At 44.2% G+C, this 20,641-nt stretch overlaps 1 protein-coding gene across 5 annotated transcripts in view; it reads left to right on the forward strand.

Annotated features, from left to right (window-relative positions):
- NINL (ninein-like) overlaps positions 1-20,641 on the forward strand; it is a 151,178-nt gene that overhangs the window by 128,060 nt on the left and 2,477 nt on the right. For 3 of the 5 annotated variants that reach the window (XM_012728402.1, XM_012728404.1, XM_012728403.1), the window contains one exon: positions 449-1,128. In XM_012728402.1, the coding sequence (XP_012583856.1) occupies positions 449-626 (178 nt within the window). In that variant the 3' untranslated portion in view covers positions 627-1,128. Of the gene's footprint in view, positions 1-448; positions 1,129-6,901; positions 7,007-8,287; positions 8,358-14,777; positions 14,937-15,676; positions 15,791-19,482; positions 19,597-20,641 lie in introns of those variants that run through there. The other 2 variants (XM_012728406.1, XM_012728405.1) reach the window with 1 other exon arrangement.

Genomic DNA, 20,641 nt, shown 5'->3' on the forward strand with positions numbered 1-20,641 from the left:
TTCCACCTTCAGTGGCTATGGTCATGTTGCTTCTTTGAAAACAAAGTCATGCAATTTATGATAAAGCAGAAAGAATAAATGTCACTGCATGACCCAAGTTAAAGAAAATAGGACCTCCCTGCTGGCCTAGGAGTTTAGTGTCAGCACTGTCACTGCTACGGCCTAAGTTCCATCCCTGGCCAGGGAACTGACCCACATGGCACAGCAGACCTCCCCTCTCTTACCCGCTGCCCTCATCAGCAGTGCATTCCAGTAGATCTGCCTGTTCGGGTCCCCACTCTGTCTCTGGTGAATCCTCTCACCCCCTTAACCTCCAGCCTACACCCTAGTTTTACTGCTCAAAAAGAAAAAAAGAAAATATTCACCTAGCTGATAGCCCCTGGGTACCCTTCAGTAAGCGCTCCTACCAGAGATGACTGTTCTAAAGGCGCTGTTTTTTACTATCCAGACTTTGCCTTATTCTCCTGCCTCTTATGTGGGTGTCCCTGGGTGATGGAGAACCTGTCTGTGGTGACCTGACTTCTAAATTCCTCAACTATGAAGCAGAAATAGTGCCAGACCTCAAAAAGGGGTGTGGTAAGCTAGAGGTAAATATGTCAATATGTTGTTATGATCCGGTCCCATAGTGAGCCCCCCACAACCAGCATGGGGGTCTGTTCCATAATGTTTGGTAGACTTCTGAGAAACCGTTTGTTCCTGGCTTTTCTTTGTTGTGAAGTGTTTAAGTGTGTCCTTCTTGATTGCTTTTCCATGGACACAATACATGTATCCAGACCTCCACTATCCAAATTCTCACCCAGAGTGACCTCCCTCTCACTGACCCCTATTCTGGAAGGCTTCCCTTGTCTTATGCTTCTCCTGGTCTGCAAGCCCCACAACTGAAGTCTCAGCTCAAGTGTTAGAGGGGCCTTCCTTCATTTGACAGTTTACTGGGCACCATCCATGTGTGCGGTGATCTGGGGGTTGCAGCTGGGGGCAGAGCAGGTGTTAGGAGCTTTTAACTCATGGGGGAGGTTTTGCATTTGTCCTAGTGATAACAGAATCTGCTGGGATCAGGTGCTGCAACTGGCCAGCAATCTGAAAGAACAGCACACACAACACCCTAAAGAAACCATTCTGCCCCATCATCTCAAGCTGCTTTTTTAAAAAAAGATTTATTTATTTATACATACAGAACTGGGGTAAAGGCCAGTGGTATAGCAGCTGTGAGAGGATTCACCAGACACAGAGTAGGGAACAGAATAGGCAGATTGACGAAGTACACAGCTGAGAGGAGCAGATCAGGAGAGGTCTGCTATGCCATGTGGGTCACCTCCCTGGCCGGGGATCAAACTGATGCTGAAGCAGTCACGGACAGCTTCTTAGCACTGCACTTTAACCTGTTGCGCCACCAGGGAGGGTCCTCAAGCTGCTTTTTATATTGAGTTAAGCAAAGGCAGTCAAGTAAACAGTCCATCACAGTTGATTTTTTTTTGTTATTTGTCATGTCCAGTCCCCAAAACTTGATATCAACTTCCCTATTATCTTGACCCTGCTACATCCTGGCCTGCTGATGCTGCTTCATTTCTGATGGTTCCCATGTCCAGCATCCCTACAGGCATCACTGGGACAGGAATGTCAGTTTTTTGTTTCCTAGTATTTATTATTATTATTATTATTATATTAGTTTATTTTTACATATTTTTGTGCATTTTCCCATCTCAGTTGCAATCCCCTTGGGTTTCCCATCACCAAATCTCCCATGTGCCATCACCATAGTCCAGTGCATTTCCCTCCCCTGGAATGTCAGTTTAACGCAAGAGTTCTAAAGGAAACAGGTCACTAGTCATGTGGTGTGCAGTGCAGTCTGTGCTGGGTGTGTATGTACAGATTCCTATGCGAGGTGTGGTACCCTAAGCCTCCTCCACAGTCCCTGTCATCAATGCAAGAGGGAAATAGACTATCAAATTTTATAGATGAGGAAACTTATGCCATTCTATGCAAACCACGTACATGTGTGGTAAAAGCTAAGGGAAGATAGAGAAATAATCAACTCAGGGAAATCATTTGCTCCTGGGCTTTTCTTTGTTGTGAAGTGTTCAGTTGCTAAGGCAATCTGCAGGTCTATTCAGATTTTCTACTTCTGGAGTTGATTTTGATAGTGTTATTTCTAGGAATTCAAACATTGGCATTTTTGAGGACTACTGATCAGATATTTTGCAAAATGGTTCTCAGTTTAGGTGTAATAACATCTGGTGATATTGACTCCTCCCCAGCCTATCACTTTAGGTAGCTCCTTATTCTTCCTTGTATGCAGTTTTTTTCCTTAGAGGAACATTTTCTATCTTTCTGATATAAATCCTTTAGAATTATTATTATTATTATTATTTACTCATGTATTTTTTCTTCATGGAATGTAAACTGGTCCAGCCACTATAGAGAGCTGTATGAATGTTCCTCAGACACTAAAAATGGATCTCCCAGATGACCCAGCAATTCTACTTGTAGGAATCTACACAAAGGGCACAAAAACATGAATCTGAAAGGAAAACTTTAGAAATTCTTTAGTAAAACTGTCTTTGCAGTAATTGTTTTCAGTTTTTGTTTAACTGAAATTGCCTCAAATCTCAAAGTTTCTTCTATTTGTGCAAGGTAGTATTCTAGGAACATCAATCTAGATTAACAGATGGCAGCCCCTCTGCCCTTGGAATGGTTCAGTGTGCTAGTCTCTCTAGTTTTTGTTCTTTTCTATGTGTATTCATTTCCTGTAGCTGCTGTAACAAGTTAACCACATAATGAAAACTTGTTTTTTCACTTGGGAGTTTTGGAATTCAAGAGACTGAAATAAATGACTATGACTTGATGAAATTGTGATGTTGTCAGTGATATGTTATTAAAATAAAATAAAGAAGTTAGCAAGAATCACATTCCTGTTTGATGGCTCTAGAGAAGAAGGTCTTCTCTTCACTTTCCGGCTACTGTAGGATACTCACATTCATTGGGTCAGGGTCCTCTTTCACCTTAAAGGCACAGTGACTTTCCTCAACCACCTTACTCTAACACTGACTCTTTCACCTCCTTCTTCCACATATGAAGACCTTTGTCATTACAGTCATCCTAATGAATAACCCAGGATAACCTCCCTATCTGAGGAAAGCAAGAAGCGACCTTCATTCCATGTACTTATTATTCCTTTGCATTAGTGTCACACTCACAGGACATGGACATTGCTTAGAGGCATTGTTCTGTCTACTGTATCTGATAATATTGTCCTCTGCTTTTATGATCCCTTTATCGTTTGTGGGGTTTTCTTGGTCTGTTTAGGTAAATTTAACTTTTCACTGAGATGTTAGAAAAAGACGCATGCATGTATGCACACACAATGAGATGATGATTTTTCAACAATTAGAACACATCTTTTACTAGCACCCAGAGCAAGAAGTAGCACTCCTGAAGCCCCTCAGGGAGAACCACTATCCTGAACTTCTAAACAGGTTACTTTTTGTGGGGTTTTCTACTTTATATAAAGAATTATGCAGTGTATACACTGTGCCTGGCTTTCTTGATTCCTGTTTGTTAGTCATCCATATTGTTCATTGTCAGAGTTCATCCTCAACATTACTGTTGCCCTGTAATGTTCATTCAGTTCATTCAGTTAGTCATTGTTGATTGACATTTGAGTAGTTTCTGCTTTTTAGGTATCATAAATAGCAGCTCTAAGAAAGTTCTTAGAGCATTCCTGCACCTAAGAATGAGATGATTGGGTTGTGGTTTTGTTTTCATTTATCCTATTTAGAAAAATTGTGTCCCTTAAATGTGTCCATTTGTGTCTCGTGAAAAACTCTTCACCATTATTGTTGTAACATTGCCTCTCCTTTCTCCATCCTCTCAATTTAGAAGTAATGATCTTTTCACTTTTCTTGCATTTCTCAGCTTCCTTTTCAGATATCCCATCTTCTTTTCTGTGTCACTTTATATGGACCCTTTTCACATCTATGTTTTCTGAATGAGTGATTCTTTCTTTGGCTGTGTCTAATCTGCTATGACTATGACACTGACATTTTACTTTTTTTCTAAACATTCTTTTGGTCCTGTCTGATCATTTTTGATAATTATTTATTGCTGATTCATTTTAAAATTTACATCTTTTATTTATGTAAACATTTCATAATATTTAAAGTTTGTGTCTGGTAATTATAATTAAGATTCCTGTAGGATCTTAATTCTGTTGTTTTTTGCTTCTGTTGATTATGAGTAGCTTTTTTCCATTTATGTTTTGGTAATCTTGTAAGTTCATGTTTTTGTAATGTTGATCTCTGGGAACATATTAAAGCGTGCTCTCTGCAGAAAGGATGTGTGATGCATTTGTAGAGAATTAGAAGCGTTTAATCTGGAAGCATTTTAACCTGTAGAGTACTGGTGTAATACAGGTGTCCACAGTACAGTCTCTCCTCACTGTCAAAGGCATTGCCTCAGGGTAACCCTATCTTTGTGTTGCTTAATGTTCCCAGCTTTGTTTTCAGCTTTCAGGTTTTTCTTTTATTTGGGGGCCTTGGAAATTTCCATTACTTCCTGTGAGTATGATCAACTTTAAAAGGTGTTAGTTGTCAGTGACTATGGGATAGGGTGGGGTAGAGCAACCTTCTGATTATCTGAACTTCCAGTTCAGATACACACATACACACACACCTGCCTTCACTCAATTTGCTTTCCATCCTGGAGCCAGAATGAGTTTCCAAACACAGATATCATGTATTTCACTCTCCTGCTTGAAACCTTTCACTGCTTTTATAATTACCGTGACTTTTATTTGTCTTTAGTTTCTTATGAAAGAAAAGTAAGTCATATTTATGCTTATAAAACAGGTACTGGCCCTCCCTGATGGCGCAGCTGGTTAAAGCACTGCACTAAGTAGCTGAAACCACTTCCACATGAGTTCGATTCCCACCTGCCCCGGAGGTGACCACATGGTGTGGCAGAACTCTCCTGACCCGCCCGCTGCTCCCCTCAGCAGTGTACTTCATCGATCTGCCTGTTCTGCTCCCCACTCTGTCTCTGGTGAAGTCTTTCGCCACCCCTGAGTCTCTGGCCTATACCCCAGTTCTGTATGCACAAAAAAAAAAAACCTAAAAAAAAAAAAAAAACAGGTACTTTACCGATATAACCATAATATATAAAGAAAACATAATGAGATTATCTGCCTGGTTCTGAGTGTTTTTAGATTGGAAAAAAAAAAAATAAACAAAACCAGAAGCTGACTCCAGATAGAGGCCTACTGGGGAGAATAGTGCCAACCAGACCAGTGTGTATTACAACTTATGGATTCAGAGCTGGCTACCTCGTGGGTGATCTTTATAGGTAAATTACTCATCTGTCACTCATTAATGGTAGTACCTAAGCAGAGACTCCGTAGGGACTGCCAGAAGTATAAACAACTCCATGCCTACTTGGTTTGTTTAGTAACTATCTGTACTTGCATTTTCCCATTGAGAATCTACCTCACATGAGTGTTCTTCATAAACTGATGTGGATGTCTTCCTCAGTTCCTCTTTGAAGTGTAGAATGGTGGAGCAGATGTGTCTATGCATTTTGCCCTTCTTTAATTCTACTGGGGATCTCTGATAGGGAGTGAATTTGTTCTTGCAGTTAAACAGAGAGCTAACTCAGTATCATGCATTGGTGTCAGCCAAAGGCACACACACCTACAGAACACACCTGTGTGTCCACAGAAAGTGAACAAAACCAGTTGCTGAATACATTAGTGAGGTGTGACCATTTTATTTATTATACAAAATGATTATATTTAAACTCACTTAGAACAACATTTAAGAAGCATGCTTGAAATTAGAATATAAAGTATAGCTTATGTTTTACAAGGAAAAAAGATGTACTAGATGAAAATGGATAAGAGTTAACAATAAAATATACAACTCTGTGCTAGATACGGCATGTGGGAACTCTGTCAAAAAATTATATATATTTAAACTGATTGTCCAAATCACTAAAATATGGGTGATTTAGTGCCATTTTGCCAGAAACTCATTTGTCTGAATGTTAAACTAACATTTAAGCCATTTTCATCCAAATTTTTGATGAAACTTGTTGATTTCCACTTGGAAAATGTGTTTTTGTTTTTTTTTTAATTCAGGTAACAATGGCCTCCCTGGTAGTGCAGGAGTTATATCTCAGTGCTATCAATCTATCACTAGCCACTGTGTCATGAGTTCGAGCCCCAGTGAGGGAGCTAGCCTACTTGGTGCAACAGACCCCTCCTGTCTCACCTACTACTCCCTCAGTGGTGTATTTCAGTTGATCTGCTTGTTCTGCTCCCTACTCTGGTGAATACTCTCACCCCCTGGACCTCTGGCCTACACCCCAGTATCTTCTATGCAAAATAAATAAATAAATTGAAGTAATATTGATTTACAGCACGGCATGTGATTTAGGGGAATAAGTTCACACCTCCTCAGATATATGTTGCCAGTGTGACTCTTTTAGAAGTTAAGAAAGCTTTGTGTTCTCTGCCCTGTACCATCATCTAGAGAAGAGGGAAAGACACAGTATTACTTTGACTTCCAGCTCCAGATACCCATGGACTGCATGTGGCTGATAGCTCCTAATTTCCCACACTTTTTTTTTTAAAGATTTATTTATTTATGCATACAGAACTGGGGTATAGGCCAGAGGCTCAGGGGCAGCGAGAGGCTTCACCAGAGACAGAGTGGGGAGCAAAATAGGCGGATCAACAAAGTGCACTGCTGAGGGGAGCAGCGGGCGGGCCAGAAGAGGTCTGCCGCACCATGTGTTCACCTCCGGGGCAGGCGGGAATCGAACTCATGTGGAAGTGGCTTTAGCCTCTCAGTGCTGTGCTCTAGCCTGCTGCGCCTAATTTCCCACACTTCTTTATCAATTTCTCATGCAGAATAGAGTTGGAGAGACTTTCTGAAGAAAACACACTGTTGAAAAATGAGCTGGGGAAGATTCAGCAAGACCTTGAAGCTGCAGAAAGGACGAATAGCATACAGAGGTGAGGCCTGTACTCAGTGGTGCCACCCAGACAAGGTCTGCAACACACTTTGCTCTTAGTAAAATAAGCATAGAAAGTATTGCTTTAAGAAATGGGGAGTGTTCACACATTAGCCCTGCATTCTAGAAGTCCCTCAGTGGGAGAGCCGTGCTGACCTCTGACTCTTCTTGACTAGCATGCATGAAGGCGCAGATGTGGCAGCTATATGCATTCCCGGCTCTTGGCCTCGGTGTTGAGAGAGTGTTTGCAAACTGTGACACAGCCAGCACTGCATGACCACTCCAGCACAGATCACTGGTCTCTGAGGTCCATATACAAGAACTTCTCACCCTTGCAGAAATCGTCCATGCTATATTTGGGGTGGGGGATGCAGCAAGTCCTTTTTCTGGATTAAAAGGTACTTCTAAGACCTTAGCAAGTGAAATCAGCTTATGTTCTAGTGACAGTTTCTGCTATGCTTTTCTCCAAGTTTCACTACTGTTCTGTTGATGTCAGTGGTGGAGGGAGTGGATAAAAGACGGGTTAGGAAGAGGGGTGGAAGCCTGAGCACTGAAGTGGAGGGAACCAGGGGTCTACCTACATGTATATGCATGTCCATGAGACCCAGAGGGAGAGGAGCAGGGATGAGTAAGCACCGTGGCAGGAGAGACCAAGTGTGCTGGGAATAGGAGGTGTGTGATGGGAGAGGGTGGAGGCATACACATATTTTTGTTTTCACTGCTGTGGCCTCCCTTCTCCCCGCCCCTCCAAACAAAGTTCCAGATGAGCTCAGCTGTAAAATTCTGAGACTATGGTACTGATTTGATAGAATTGCCGTAATGATTAAAATATGGGATCTAGAGTAGGCCGCTAAGAAATGGTTGCTGTTACATTACAGGAACAATGAAGTCTAAAAATGTCTCCCTCTGGAAGTCGCTTTTCCCCTGCATTAGTTGCCAGGACCTCTTTGACAATAGATCTCAATGGATATGGGGCCATTTTGGTCTTTACTGTTGGGTGTGAATAGTTGCACTTTTTGCTGAAATATTAATGTGTGCAATTGAAGAATGTCACAGAGAGGGTGTCCTCTGGTTCCACAGAGCAGGAAGGGATTAGGACTATAGTGGTCAGCAGAGGCAGTGATGCCGTGGTGAGGAACTTGACAGAGTGACTGTAGGCTGCCAGGAACAGGCACAAGTCTGTGTGGATCGGGCCCAAAATACTGCTGTTGTGATTGCCTGTGACTGGGAAAAGACAGACTGCTGGGTTAAAATGATACTGTTCATTTTGCTTCTTCAACAGGCTAGAAATGGACGTTTTAAAGAGAGACAAGGAGAAGGCCTGCTCTGTAGTGGAAGAACTCAAGAAACAGGTCAAGTATCAACACCTGATCTTTTCTCACTATTTTGAAATAATTTCAGATTTACTAAAAGAAAGGACAAATTTTTTTTCTGAGATATGAGAGTGAGTTGCTGACTTATCAACCCCTCCTGCCTTCCCACCCCAAAATCAGAGCATTATCACATTCAGTACCAGAATCATGGCATATAGTCTCCTTCAATCAGTCTGTTCTTGATGTCTAGGACTGAGGCACTTTTGAAGATCACAAGTGATTATTTTGTGGGAAGTATGTTAATTTGGTTAGTGTGATGTTCCCTTGTTAGATTTAGATGATGTGTGTTTGGCAGGAATATTCAAGAAGTGATACTGTGGTCTCATTTCATCCTGCCTGGGGCTTCGATGATTTGCACCATTACTTGTAAGCTGATTTCTTGGTTAGGTGGTTTTCTCACAGTAAAGTTACTTTCACCCTCCCTCTTCTCTTTTTAGACATTTATTTATGCATACAGAACTGGGGTACAGGCTAGAGGTGCAGGGTGGTGAGAGTGGGAAACAGAACAGAACCAAAATGTTGCTCTTCATTTTCTTCTTATAAAGCCACCTATCAGATCAGCACTCCACTTTTGTTGCCTGTTTAGCTGGAATTGTCTGCTAAAAACCCCTTCTCCAGATGTGGTCACGTGAGGGGAGGTCTTCATCTTGGGCACAATTCAGCCCATAGCAGTCATTTTTCCACCTTCTACCAGGAAGTACAAGGGGATTTGTTGGGGACTGACCTCAATCACGGGTTGTTGGGGGGCAGAAAATGCAGGGTCTTAAGGTGGGAGTGGCTTCGGCGAGTGGAGATTCCTAAAAGTGGGGGAGAAAGGGGTGAGGGCACAAGGAAGACAGGGGAATCAGTTAAGTGCAAGTCTTACTGTTCTGCTGTCAGCAAAAGTTTATTTTATACATTTCAAACAAGCAGTGAGATAACATTAGCATATGAATTGGGCTGAGATCACAATCATCTTTTTTTCTGAGAAGTTTGGGGTCATATTGACCTTCAGCTAAGATATAACATTTATTATTCTTAAAATCAATCTATTAAAATTAAGATAGGTACATAAATTCATAAAATTTAAGGCTATCATTATTATATTTATCACAGTGATGATTGGCTAAAATAAAGTCCCTTTAAACTTTAAATGCTACTTAATGATCTTCATTCTCATTGAGACATCTTAGAAGGTAAAGTCGAGGGCTAGGGTGGAGGCTGGGTTGGAGATGTGAAAGGGGATAAAGTGAGGTCACGGGCCAAGGTGAAGTTGTTAAAGAGGGTAAAGTCGAGGATTAGGGTGGAGAAGTTTTCTGGTAGATAAATCACTAAGATTCCTCAATTAAAGACTAAGCAATAGAAAGCTTAAGTAAACTAGACAGATAAGATTAGGATTCTGGTCCGGGCAGTAAAAAAGCACAGTAATTTTTAACATGTTCTAGTACTGTCTTATTTTACAGTATTGATTTTGCTATAACAGCCAATTGCTTTTATTAATCAGCCCATTGTAATATTTTTTACTTTAAGGATAATTTCCCCCCCTGGGGCAATGCTTGCTTGCCTGGGCCAGGTAGCGCCTTATGAGGCTAAGGTAATCCAGCAAGCTGATGGTTGCTCAGAATATTTTGATATTACAAAAAAAAGGGGGTCATAACATAAGCTAGCATGGAAATTCTGATTTTTCAGAGTTTTTCCTTTTCTATCCAGAATTTGTCAGTCAATAGAAGTTGCATAGCTTGTGTCAGGGATTCTTCTCTGATTTACACTACAAGGACGTTGAGATGTTGGGCCCAACCAGTAATTCCGCCCCTCCGCCTTCCTTTGAGTCTGTGTGACCCCTCCCTAAGCCCAAACAGATATGCAGGCAGATACCACACCCTAGTGTTAATACCTGAGACAGGTCGAAATTGGATTATGATAAACACTCCCTTGTGTGGTTGAACTGTGACGCGGGCTATGACCCATGTAACAGTCAATGGGGCCTATATATTCCCTGACATCCCTCAGGTCTGGGTCTTGCTCCCCCTGTGTGGCCTGCCAGCCTGCAAGAAAGCTTGACCCCAGCTAACTGGATCAATAAACTCCGCTTGCTTGTGCATCACTGGTCCTGTCCTTTGTCGCGGGAGGCAACTGGGTGATTTTGGACCTTAACAGAGACAGTAGGGCAATTTGATAGAAGTCAGAAAGGTTGGGGCTACCCTGAGACTGGCCCCTATGGTGTCCAGTTCAGCTCCTGCCAGGCACCAGCTCTAAGCTCTTGGCCAGCAGGGATTCCCTTGGGCATGCTCTCCAGTTTGCAGAGCCTTGATTTGCCCTCTGACCTCAGTTCTCAGTTGACTTTCAGGTGACTCAGCTTTTTTTCTTGTTGGCAAAATGGGAGTGATGACTTTTTTCTTGTTGGCAGAATGGGAGTGATGACTTTCAAGCACTTTGTAAGCCAGACCAGGAACCAGAAAGAATATTATGTCTCTGCGTGAGGTTTTGTTACAGGACAGGGAGAGAGGGACACCCCTGAAGCCCCCAAATCCTGCCTGCTCTAAGTGGGTTCTGCCATCCACCACAACAAGACAAAACATAAAACTTTAATGAAAAGGGACTTTAATACAATAAACATACAATACGGAACACAAAGAATATAACTTCTAAGTCAAAGACCTGAAGCTACCCATCCCCTCGTGGGCATAAGTCAACCCAAAAGAGGTTGGTTCAAAGCAAGACCTGAAAGCCCACCACAAGACTAAAGCACCTTCTGGCCGGGACCCATGGAAAAGGGTCAGAAATGGCCAGACAAATCTGGGAGGAAAAGAGCAAAATCAAAATCAATATAAACACTGCCATAGTCACCTCCCTACAGGTATCTCACCCACATCTGCCTTAACCAGTCCAGGGTCAGGAAACAACCCGGTTTCTTCCTCACATGCTTGATGCTCCATGTGGCTTCCTCAAGTCTCGTTGTTCTCCAACCAGCTTCCTTCTCTTCTTCTCCCCTGATTCCTTCTCTTCTCTTCTTTGCTCTGCTCCACCCTCCTCCTGGGTGGGGCAGGGAACTTGAAACTTCCCCTTTTCCTAGGGACCACCATGTTACAGTTTCCGTATGTTCACGGATAGTGCATAGAACTACAGAGGTTTCTGCGCGTGGGCACAGCGTCCTGCCACCCTGCTGAACTCTCTGGAGGAGTGTTTATGCCCCTCAAGCCTCTGCTCAGTTCCTAAGTCCTGAGGCAATGCTCTCTTTTTCCTCCCAGGACTGCTGGAGGTTGCTGGCTTGTCTTGGCTTCCAGTCCTGGGTGTGCATTTCCATGGAGAGGAAAAGTTCAGGCTCCATTTGTCGGAGGACCAGCTTTTTATGTAAATGAGCCATCTGGCACTTTCTGGGCCCAGAATCGGCTCTACTGCTGCTCTTGCCAGCTTCTCTCTGGGACATACTTGTAATGGATTATAGTAGCCATTTCCCTCTCCCCCCACCCCAGGTCTTTATCATGGAATACTTTAAATACAGGGAAAGTACACTGATCACCAACATACCACAACCCGATTTGCTTTGTTATTAACATCGCCATCTGTACTTAGTTATTTGTTTATATCTGTCAATATTTGTGTGCGTGGTGGGTGTGTATATTCTGATAAGTTTGAAGATACATTACAGGTAGGAGACTCCTAAAATACGTAAGCAGGCATCGCCTAAAAATATTGCATCCTCAAACCACAGTACTGCTTACACCTAAGAAATGGAATTTTTTTTTAAGATTTATTTATTTCTGCATTCAGAACTGGGGTACAGGACAGAGGCAAAGGGACGGTGAAAGGATTCACCAGAGACAGAGTGGGGAGCAGAACAGGCAGATCACTGAAGTACACTGCTGAGGGGAGCAGTGGGCGGGTCAGGAGAGGTCTGCCACACCTTGTGGTCACCTTAGGGCAGGCGGGGATCGAACTCATGCAGAAGTGGCTTTTGATTCTTAGTGCTGTGCTTTAACTCACTGTGCCACCAGGGAGGGTCAAGAAATGGAATTTTAACTACCTAATATCATCCACTACTCAGAACATATTTACGTTTCTCTAATTATTCAAAAATGTCTTACGTGATCAGTTGTTGGACCTATATTCCAACTAAGATTGGTGCATTATATTGAATTATTGATGTAGTTTCAAATTTACTGGCAAAAAACAGTTACTTTTCTGTGCTCGGAGGCTGTGGGTTAGGAATCAGACAGGATAGCAGGGCACATCATCTCTGCTCTTGGGGTCAGGGACTTCGACTGGGAAGGTTGCACAGCAGGGCCACCTAGGTGGTCCTTAAACATGCTCCTCTCCCTAGAGCTGGTCTCCCAGAGTGTCCTCAAAGTAGGCATCAGTGTGTGCTTCAGAAGGACCCTCTGGAAGGTGCCAGCCTCTGACCTCACCTAGGAAATCTCTTTCACCACCAGCCTCCCCACCCCCACTGAGTCTCTGCTGAGCCACAAGAGGGGGACACAGGCTCCTCTTGGTGGGCGAGTGTCCAGATCTCACTGCACAAAGTTAACGTGAGATGGGAGATACTTTTGAGGACACCTTAAGAATGTAGGGTCTGCTGCAAAATGTCCTTTTCATCTAGAACTCAGGTTTCCCCCCATAACTGGCTTTTAAAAGAGACCTGGTGATGGTCTCCTAGGCCACCCCACCTTCTGGATCTATCCAGATGTTTCCTGACAGTGGTATTCAGCCTGGTCCTCTGTGCTGTTTTTCTTGTAAACTGGAAATTAGGCCAAAAGGCTTGATCAGATTCAAAATAAACACAAATACCCATTTGTTTTCAAACATGTCCAGGAGACGACCGTTAACATCTCACATTAACTTCTGGAATAAAACCCAGCTAGTTGCAAGTTAGAAATTACAGCAGTGGTGGCACCTCCTAGCATGCTGAGTGGGCACAGCAGCCCCTGGGGCATGTTCTGCTGGTGCTCATCACCTCACTCTAAACCCAGGAAGCAGCTGACAAACCCCTAGTGAACACTGTTAAAGGGGACCGAAAGTGACAGGCTATATTTGTCAAAAAGGGCACTGCCTACTGCTGGAATGCAAACTAGTACACCCACTATGGAAAACTGTTTGGAGGTTCCTCAAACTGCTAAACATGGAGCTTCCCTATGACCCAGCAATCCCACTCCTAGGTATCTACCCAAAAGACAAAAAAAACACTGATTCAAAAAGACACCTGCACCCCCATGTATATTGCTGCTTTATTTACAGTAGGAAAGACATAGAATCAACACAAAAGCCTAAAAGTAGATGACTGGATTAAAAAAATGTGTTACATACACACAATGGAATATTGCTCAGCAATCAAAAAAGGTAAACTTATGCCTTTTGTAGCAACATGAATGGAGCTGGAAGGGATCATGCTTATCATGCTTAGTGAAATAAGCCAGAAATAGAAAGAAAAATACCGGATGGTTTCACTCATAACAGGGGCATAAAGGACCAGGAGAAAAAAAAAAAAATGAACATCTATATACCAGAGACATTTTATGGGGGTGGGATGGAGAATGGGATAAAAATGGGGGGGGGAGGATGTGCATGGGACTATGGTGATGGCACATCGGTAAACTGATGATGGGAAATCTATGGGGACAGCAGCTGAGATGGAAAAAGGCACAAAGTGATGTAAAAATAAACTCATATATAAAAAAAGGTTAGTATCCTAAAAGAGAATAGCTGGGGAAGCCTCCCAGACCTGAGAAGGCCAGAGCAATGTGACAAGTCAGAGTACCACCTGACCCTGGATGGCACGTGTGCTCCAAAGTGGTACAGAACGTGTGTATGGTCCGTCAGGGGTCACGTCCTGATGCCAAAAACTCTGGCAGCCATCTTGAGGAACCATCTACGGCGGTCTGGGACTCAGCAAGCAGCCCAAGGGGAGATGCTGTTGGCAAGTCCCTGGGTGAAGGTTCCTTGTAACAGTCTCCCAACTGCTCTGTTAAGTCAGTGATTACTTCCAAACAAAGCCTCTTAATAGTAAAGAGGAACACAAGGGTATCAGCTATTTTGTTCATCCCAGTGGTTGAAGGAAGATTTTGTTTCTGACAGTTAATGGAATTAAGACTCTCCTCACAGGACAAACTAAATGTGTGTTGATATCAAAAAGCAATTTTAATTTTTATAATAAATGTAATAAATGAGAGCTCTATACCAACTTTTGCTGTGGTGGAAAACACCCTCACTTATGTGGCAATTTACAGAGAAGGAAATGAGAAATCATGATAAGGAAACTTTATGGACTTGTTAAGCTTGACTACTTCAGGATGCCTTTTTGTTCTTAACTTGCAGAAACACAAAATCATTGTTATCACCCACTTGGAAAAGAGGGCTGAGTATGCATGACCAGTGCATGTTCAAAAACATAACGTTTTTGTCTTTTTTTTACCTTTTTTGCTGTAGAGTCAGAAATGCAAGGATGAATTGTTCCAGCTCAGCCACAGGGTCCTTCAGTTGGGAGAGGAGGCCTCTACACACCAGACTCAAAACGAGCAGAATCAAGTCACCATTCAGCTGCTGACACAGAGACTGGAAGAGAAAGGGCACCAGGAGCAGCTGCAGGTGGTGGCCCAACAAGTTCTAGGCCTCCTAAGGGTGGGGGCTGGGGCATGGGAGGTGTGGGGGAGGGTATCAAGGAACCAAAAGCAGGTCAAGACACCAGCTGCAGGTAAAGTGAGGAACGTCACAAGAAACCCTGGAAACAAATGAATTTAAGCAGCCTTTGCAAATCCCTGATATCTGGGAAGTGGCAGAAAGGAATAAAATCTTAGTGATGGTAGAATAATTGGCAGAGTAACAGATTGGCAAAATATATATCGAGAGTCTTAAGAATGTCTGTGTGCTCTGGCTTCGTACTTATGGGAATTTTATCAGAGCACTGTGGAAGGGCTTAGCTTTAAGTATTTTCATTGCTATGATATCTATAATAGGAAAACCATTCAAATCATCATGAATTATCAACTAATGAATTAACAACTAATAATTATTTACTAATAAGTCAGTAAATTATGTCACTATTAAAAGACCATGTTTTTAAATAATACTTAATGTCATGGGGAAATGCTCACGCCGTGACATGAGCAGAGCTGAGCACCCAAAGTGGGTGAGTCCTGCCAAGAGTAACACTCATGTTGGGGAACAGATGAAATTATCCCATGGTGTCAGGAATGAGCCTCAAACTGGATAATTTCAGTTTTATAATTGTGTTTTCCTGTAATTTCTGAAGTTTCTGCATTACACATTTATCAGGCTACTGAGGTATTTTTATACTTGTGAAACTATTTTTTTTTTTTTAAAAACAGGGTGACCAAATCCAAAAACTCGAACTTGAGCTTGAACAGGTGAATCAGGAGCGTCAGAGTCTTAAGTGGTCACAGTCACAGCTGAGAAAGACACTTGAGGAAAGCCGAGACCAGGTGGGTGTGCGTGATGGCAAGAGGCTGGGTCCTGGCCTGGGACGAAAGTCAGGAAAGTTGTGCAATTTAAAGCTGAGCCTCCCCGGGACTAGACCAGCCCAGAGAGCTTAACAGGCTGAACTGAGGTACACAGTCAGGTATGTAACAGCTGGCACCGGTCACACCTAGTCAGGAATTGGGTTAATCTTAAGCAAACCATGTGCAGAGGCATCCCTTTGTTTACTCAGGAGGCAATGTCAGTAGTGCCCAGTTGTTTGGGGTGTGCCCTCTATGGAACTGTGCCTAGGGAGAGCCTTGAGTGACTTCTGAGGAGGGGAAGAGATGTCAGATCCAAGGCCACGTATGGATGACAAGCTCTTTGTTCCTTCCGATACCTATTTATATGTACACAGTGAAACCCTGTAATCTCCCACGCTTCCTGTTCCTGCTTTTACCCAGTCTCCATTTCAGGCTTGAGAGGTTCACAGACAGGGCGGTAGGGAGCTCATAGTAAGGGGCAAACCAATGTGAGCAGGGCAGGCTGAGCAGAGACGTTGGGTGCCCTGGTGCTGGAGGGGCAATGGTTGAGACTGTGTGTGACATGTATGTGACCTGGAGGGGCCTTCAGGGCTGAGTACCCAGGTGAACTCAGACACAGCACTCAAAAGATCACTGGGCTCCATGGAGGAAAGAGGTGTGATGGGTGTGGTGGCCTCAGTGTTGTGGCGAAGGGGTCTGTAACCTACATATCTCCCACTGTTGAACCTCTGTGTACCTTCTTCCTGACCAACTGCTGGCCCCACAGCTGGACTTAGCCCTGGTCATCCTGGGCGTCACTTTCTAGACGCCCAGTCAGCCTGTGTACTGGACATAGGGCCTTCTGCTGTACTATCCGAGTTTCCTGTGGTTTTGCAGCCTTCGCCTGCAAGCAAGCATCTTCCCAGATGTCATTTGAACCTTTGGGACCGAGGGGTCAGATGCAGCTGATCTGTCAGAACAAGCACAGGAGCTACAGGAACCAGGCCCAGCACCCAGTTGTGGCCCAGGCAGAAGAGACATACACAGGCAGTCCTGCTGGGCTGTGTTTTACAGGAGGACCCCCAAAACCACACCAGTGACCGTTTGTGTAAGGAAATATAGAAGTTCAAGGGTGAATAGGAAGCTCTGAGCGTCTGCAAGGGTGGCTTGTGTGGGAAGGAAGTTGCTGCTGTGGTAAGCACATCCCTGTTTGGCTCCAAGGAATGCCCAGAACGTGACAGCTGAGCAGGTCGAACAGGAACAGGTAGTATAAGCAGGGAGCATCCCAGGTGGGGCCCTGGTAAGTCCCTCTCAGACTTCACAGAAGCTCAGAAGGTAGAGTGTGGGCTGGCACAGCTTTGAGTCACAGGCCTTTGGGGAACCCCTGCATGAGTCTTTATGACAATGTAGCACATAACTCCAAGATTAGAGCACACTTTGGCATTGTCTTTCACGATCTGTTGACTGCATGGCCCTTTTTACTTGGTGTCAAAGCAGTTGGGGCTGGAGCCACCTGAAGACAGGATTTGGGGGCAGGGACCTCTCTGAGGGCTCACTTGCAGGCTGACATGTGAACAGGACTGTCATACCCAAAGCTGCCTCAGTACATGGAGCTTTCCTGGGGTTACAGCAAGGGCCCCAGGAGGAGCAGACTACCAGCTTCTCAGGACTGTGCCTGGAAGTTTGTCACCTCATTCTGTCATCCAGTCTGGATTTGAAGGGGAGAGGGGGCAAGGTCATGGCTTTTGGTGGGAGGTGGGGTGGGAGGAGCGAAGAGCAAATAATAAAGCTGCTTAGTTGGCAGGAGGAGCTGATGGCTGCCTCTGAGAAGCTGCTAGCAGTGCCCCAGTGCCTGGAACACAAAGCCCCTCATTTCCTGGCTGTGGGTGACTCAGCACCCTTCTGGGAGATAGTTTCTCCCTTGGTGACATTAAAGCATGGGTTTTGGGACTTGGTCAACCTCTAGCTCAGCTTACTTTCACTAAGAGAGAGACAGCACCCAGGAGGAATCCAGGCCCATTGTGCAGGGCCCTGCCCTGTGCAGACAGGGGTCCAACAGCGGGGTCAAAGTACAGGGGTGGCCACAGAAGGTGACAGCAGGAGTATGGCAGAGAGCCAAGTTGGAGCAGAGTGCCTCCTGGGATGGGCAGGCACTCTGCTCACTGGGTGAGCACTTGGGACAGGCTTAGCCCCAGATGGGTTGACTGTGTGACCTCTGAAGCATGACAGCTTGGAAGAGGCCACATTTGGGGAGATGGTTTACTTGTTGTTCTTCTAGCTCTTTCTTGCCCAGGGTGGCACCTAGCCTAGAGAACAGTCATCATTATAGTGGTGATGTGGCCTCCTGAACAGCCCCCAGAGATGTTGACTGTTGAAGGAACCTAAGATGAGGACTCACAACCTTTCACCCAGCCTTTCTCTTTGATGGCACCCTACCTTCAACCTTCCCTGTCACTCTGATGAAACCACTTCCTTCCACACCTGTGGGGTCTTCAAGGGCAGATGCGGTTCCAAGGAGATTTTGTGTATTTTTGATGAAGCCTCCAAAGTCAGTGTAATTTAAATCACGCTCTGACCTTACTTCCCAATTGCCAAATAAAGAATTGCCCAAGTCATGTCTGGAATGGTTGTGCAGCATAACTCCACGGAGCTCTCTGCCATCCTCTGTGATTGGAAACGGCTCATTCCTCACCACCTCACATTCACTGTGTGTGTGGCCCAGGGAGACTGGGCCTCCTGAATATAAACTTCCCACTTACAAGAGAAAATTACAACTCGCACAGCCCACACAGATTATAGTTTCAAAAGAATTAGACTGCAGTGAGTGTGCTGATCATCCATAGAACCAACGTGAAGTCTCAGCATTAGGACAGCAAGAAACAAAGGGAGGGGAGGGAGGGAAGTGGACCACCAGGTCGGGAAGACAACAGGGGCTGTAGTGTGTCAGGCACTGGGCTAGAGGTTCAGAGATCTAGAAAAAGAAGGCCACCGTCTGTGCAGCAGGATACAGTGGCTGAGAATAGACACAGATTGGGATCCTGGTCCCGTTACCTCCCAGCTGGTTACTTTACCTCTGCGCTTCAGCTTCCTCATCTATAAAATGCAGATATGGGGGTTCCTACCGCAAAAGAAAATGTTATTGTGAGGGTTCAGTAAGCTAGCACTTTTAAAGTGCTTGAGTAGTCTGTGGCATGTCAGTGTTTAATGTAAAAGGTTGAGACAAATCGCTCCTGAAATCTGCTGCATAGTTCATGAGGAAATGGGGTAGAGTGCTTTCAAGAGGAAGAAATTGGAGCCAGACCCGGAGGGTGGATAAAATTTGAGATGTATCAGCATACATTCTAATGAAGATTAACCCACTGGCATTATGCAAAAAGTTTTGAACTTGAGAGATCCAGTTAAGCCATGGTAAATTTTCAACAAAACCAAGACATTTAACAGAAATCCTTTAGAAGTACTCCATAATGCTTGGGGATACTCACCTTGGAGTCATTTAGGTTCCTAGAATGAAGGAGTCTGCCAGTTTTCTGTGAGCTACAAAAAGAAACAAGAGCGCTGTGGCTTCTGAGAAAACAGAATATAACTATTTGGAGATGAAAGGTGACCTCCAGCTACTCCAGGTTTCTACATTCTAACTAATTTCCCTTTAAAATAAGCCTTGTGATTCTTATGTAAAGTATTGGTTTCTGTGGCAGGAAGAACGTGAAAAACAGCTTAAAGCCACAGAAGAGCGGGTAGAAGAGGTGGAGATGATTTTGAAGAATGTGGAAATGCTTCTACAGGAAAAAGTAGTTGAGCTGAAGAAGCAGGTGAGGGGCTCTGGCTCAGCACACACTCGCTTAGCCTTTTCCATCTGGGGATATTCAAGTTGCTGATCGAGGGAGACTATCTTTTTGTAAAAGGCACAGAACCCATATTCATTGGCAGCCCAGTGAATCTGGGTTCTGTCTAAACTTCACTTTGAGATTCCAAATGTCCAATTTTTCTTCAGAAGAAAAAGAATCAATATAAAGCTGTTATTACCAAATATCTACCTATACTCCATTTGTATGCTTATCTCCTTTTTGGAATTGTCCATTTTGAAGTGTTCACGTAACCTCAGGAGGGACACTCACTTGCTCAGGTTGTTCTGTTCCGTGGCCCACTTTATGGAGGCCTTATAAGTAGTCCCTGAGGTCAGTCCTAGAAGACCCATCAGAGACAGATGAGTGACTTCAGCTTGTGACAAGTGCCTTGGTGGGATGGTCCAGAATCACTCTGAAGACATGGTATCAGACACCCTAATGACCTGGCTGTGTCTCCCATCCACAGCCAGGTTGGCATTCTAGAAGAGGGAATTGCTTGTTGGATGGGACTGTCATTGCGTTGTAGGTAAATGCTGACAGTACTGCCAATAATGGGGACAGCCCTACAAGGGTACCCACACATCCCCACATGTGCTGCGGGGCCTGTGGGAACCTGAGGAGAGGAGTGTCCCAGGCAGCAGGAGCAATGCTGGCATGTGTCCTTGGACTGTTAGACCCGGGGGTGTCCTTGTGGCTGGTACAGTCTCACGGCTGGCAGGTAGGCAAGACCTATTCAGGATCAGTGTTTTGGTTTTTTAATTGCAGTTAGAAACCATGGGAAGATTTTGAGTAAGAATAGGATATGATTAAGATTTTCACTCTATGTGAAAAAATACCCTGGGCTAGTACAGACAGCAAAGACCAAAACAGGCCCCTACACTTCTAATCACTCACACACACTCAAGTTGCTTCTTGGAAAATATACATGTGATTAAATTCTGTGGCCCCTGAACTCTTGCCCCTAGGCAGGGAGTTCTGGCTGTAGTCCTCCACACCCTTACTTCCTGAA

Source organism: Condylura cristata, unplaced genomic scaffold (assembly GCF_000260355.1).
Source record: "Condylura cristata isolate star-nosed mole 26May11 unplaced genomic scaffold, ConCri1.0 scaffold00022, whole genome shotgun sequence".
NCBI lineage: Eukaryota > Metazoa > Chordata > Mammalia > Eulipotyphla > Talpidae > Condylura > Condylura cristata.